This window comes from Plasmodium fragile (genome assembly GCF_000956335.1).
Source record: "Plasmodium fragile strain nilgiri unplaced genomic scaffold supercont1.69, whole genome shotgun sequence".
Classification (NCBI taxonomy): domain Eukaryota; phylum Apicomplexa; class Aconoidasida; order Haemosporida; family Plasmodiidae; genus Plasmodium; species Plasmodium fragile.
The window spans coordinates 43,929-47,087 of NW_012192649.1; the positions used below are offsets into that span (position 1 = coordinate 43,929).

General features: G+C 39.3%; 1 protein-coding gene across 1 annotated transcript; it reads left to right on the forward strand.

Annotated features, from left to right (window-relative positions):
• Nucleotides 1-938: 938 nt before the first annotated feature.
• On the forward strand, nt 939-2,063 carry AK88_04609 (uncharacterized protein; the record flags this gene model as incomplete). The annotated part of the gene is made up of 1 exon (XM_012482219.1): nt 939-2,063. One exon carries the CDS (start codon nt 939-941, stop codon nt 2,061-2,063), a length of 1,125 nt encoding a protein of 374 aa, XP_012337642.1.
• Nucleotides 2,064-3,159: the final 1,096 nt, after the last annotated feature.

Below are 3,159 nucleotides of genomic sequence, written 5' to 3' on the forward strand. Positions count from 1 at the left end.
CTCCTATTTGTGCATTATGCGTTCCTCTTTAAAAAATCGCATGCGAGCGAATTTCACCTTATACGCTACACAACAAAATTTTAAAGAATTTTGGAGCTTGAAGAAGGGGCGGCACCCCAAAGAAGTTAACGTTTTAATTTTTTCGCAAGCACGGGCGAGGCTTGGCCGCTGCAGGTGTTGATTGCACCTTCGTAGCTCGTCGCGTTGGCACTACTACTTTACTACCCCGCTGTACATCCCCCCCCTTCCTACGGAAAGGGGAACCTTGTTTGCTCTGCACAAACATCGCCATCCAGCCTTTCACACGAGTGCTACGCGCAGGGGCATAAAACCGATAGTCGCAGAAGCATAGGAACAGGAGGAAGGGTTCCCTCAGGGATGTCCGTTTCAAGGCGTTAAATCCAAACCGCTTTACTGGAAAAGGGGATGCAAGAATTTTTTTATACGTACACTTTAGCTCTGTCACTACACTAGGTGCCTGGGGCCATTTGCTAATCTGCCTACATGGATTCGAAATAATTCATTTAAAGTCTTCCTGGTTATAACCACTTGCGGCAAAAGGACGAATGGAGACATACCATCAGGGTGAAATGAATATCCAGATGAAGGCATGGATATGACCTGAATCGTGTTATCACAGTTAAACATGGAAATGGAAGCAGCATGTGGCATTGTTCCTGTGCTCTGTTTTTTGCGTCTGTGTGCACCATCCGCATTACCCGCGGAAGTGCACGTATATAGTAGCATATGACTCGATTTACGCAAACGCTTTTTTACACATGCGAGTAGCATGACAGGGGTGCTTCACCGAAACGTTACATGTGCAATTTTAGAATGCCAAATGAGTAACACGCACAAGGGGAATATGTAACGAAAGAAGCGACATAGGACCATTTTTTTTTTTTTTTTTTTGTGCAAAGGATGATATAAATATCCTAATGGAAGGGCCTAACCACAGCGCAGACAAGTCGGAAAGTGGACCCCGCGGTACAAACTCGGCGAACACCACGTTCTCGTTCGAGATGCTGGACATGATCATCACGGGCGGCAGCCATGGCCTATCGAAGTCGCAAGAGAAGGAGACGAACCGTAAGACAGAAAATATAACAGAGAAGGGGCTCTTCGGTGCGTCCGAAGAGCGCGTAGAAATTTCGTGCGAAGCAAAAGGAAAAAAGCGGAAAAGCTCTATCCGTGAGAAAACAGCCAACAGTTATGGGGATGCAGTTGAATTTAAGAAGCAATTTCATAATTTGGGGAAAAAGGAAAAAAAAAAAAAAAAGGTCTATAATATGAACTCCGAGGTAGCAGTAGGCAGCGGTTCGGAATTTCCCCTTGTGGGTGAGTTTCTGCCTGTAGAGGATACACCTGTTTTAGCTTCATGTAAAGGGGATACGCCACTTCCTAGCGCTTTGATGGACTGCCTAAGTGGTAGTAATAGCAGCGGAGTGGAACACTGCCGCATGAGTATAGAAAGTAACGGACACAATGGTACGAATGGTCAGAATGGAAATCACATGAACAAAGAGGATGTGGAATCGCAATTGGCCAAAATGGAACAAACGGATGAGGAAGTCCTCCTCTCAGGCAACATCGATTGTACCAACTGTAAGTACTACTTAAAAGAATTAACGAGCAGGAACTACATGGACTTCTCCTACATGGATCAGTACATCAGTGAGGGGGAGAGGAACCTACTTTTATTAAAAAATAAGAAAATTGAGGAATTAGAAAATGAAAACAAATTAATGAAACACAGTATGAAAAACTTAAAAGAGGAAAACCGTTGTCTGGAGAGTAAATTAGACAAAGTCGCCGACAGCTTAAGTGATTTGAGGAGTCACATGGACAAGTTAATGGAAGAAAATAAATCACTGAAAGAGGTGAATAAACGTCTGCGTGTGAATCTGCAGAAGGGACAGTCGTGTAGGAAAGAAGTGGAAGAAACGAACAGGGAATGCGCGGACAAAGAAGATGCATCTTCTTCAGCGCGTGGAAGACAGGATCCCCGCGGAAGGGATTTTGAGAACTCAATCGATAATGAATTATTTAACGAGCTTTACTGAGCACAAAGATGGGAGGGCAAGGTTTTACACTGCATGGAGCGGGGCCCGCGTGCTTATATATAACTGCGGTGCACTTGAATTAATTCATCATATTCGTTGCTCGTACTGTGCATACACAATTGTTACGACACGGGGGAGATCACCACAGCAGTTGTTTTGTGTCGCAAATGTGGTACTCTACCCCCCCTTGGTATACCTGTTTTTCATCATAATGCAGGTTTAGAATGATTTTTTTTTTTTGTTTAATTAATTTTTGTTTTTTCCTTTTTTTTTTCTCACAAGAAACAATTACACATAGCTTCTTAACGTTCATATGAATCTGCAATTTTGGTTCTTTTTACAAAGAAAAAAGATAAATTATTTCTTTATTCATATGAATACAAAGGACTGTGCACATGTATCTGCATTTTGACGTACGTCTTCTCTAGTTATTTCTTTTGCCTACCGGCAGGGTTATAAAATAATATACACCCATCTGTTTTTGCGAACGCACAGCGTAATGACCAAAGCCTTAAAAGCCTGAAACCCCTGAACCCGAAAAAATTCCACCGTTCTAATATACAAATGATCTAACCTTCTTTTATATCTGCGCTTTTTTCTATCATAATATTCAAATTAAAACAATAAAGTGTTAGTGCATATATAGAACTTTATTTTTTTAGAATATGGGACTCGTATTTATTCGACCGCTAAGAATTGCAACATCATAAATGAGTGCCTAATATATGTTAACAAGGGTACCAAGGACTTTAACTAATTTTAAATTATAAAATATATACTTAGAATCAAGTTTTCTAAGTATTCTGCATTCTCACATTTTGTATATGTACTTTGATGCATATTAATTTATCAATTAAATTATATAATATAAAAACTTGAAACAGAAAAAATGTAAATACTTATGCGCAAAGGATTTAAATTTAGCTTGTTTTATTATTTAAAAAAAAAGAAGAACAATCCTATAATCCGTAAGTACATATATATATGAAAAAAAAAAATGCAAGAACAATAATATGGTGCATACATGTATAAAAAAAAAAAAAGAAAGAACAATAATATGGTGCATACATGTATAAAAAAAAAAAAAGAAAGAACA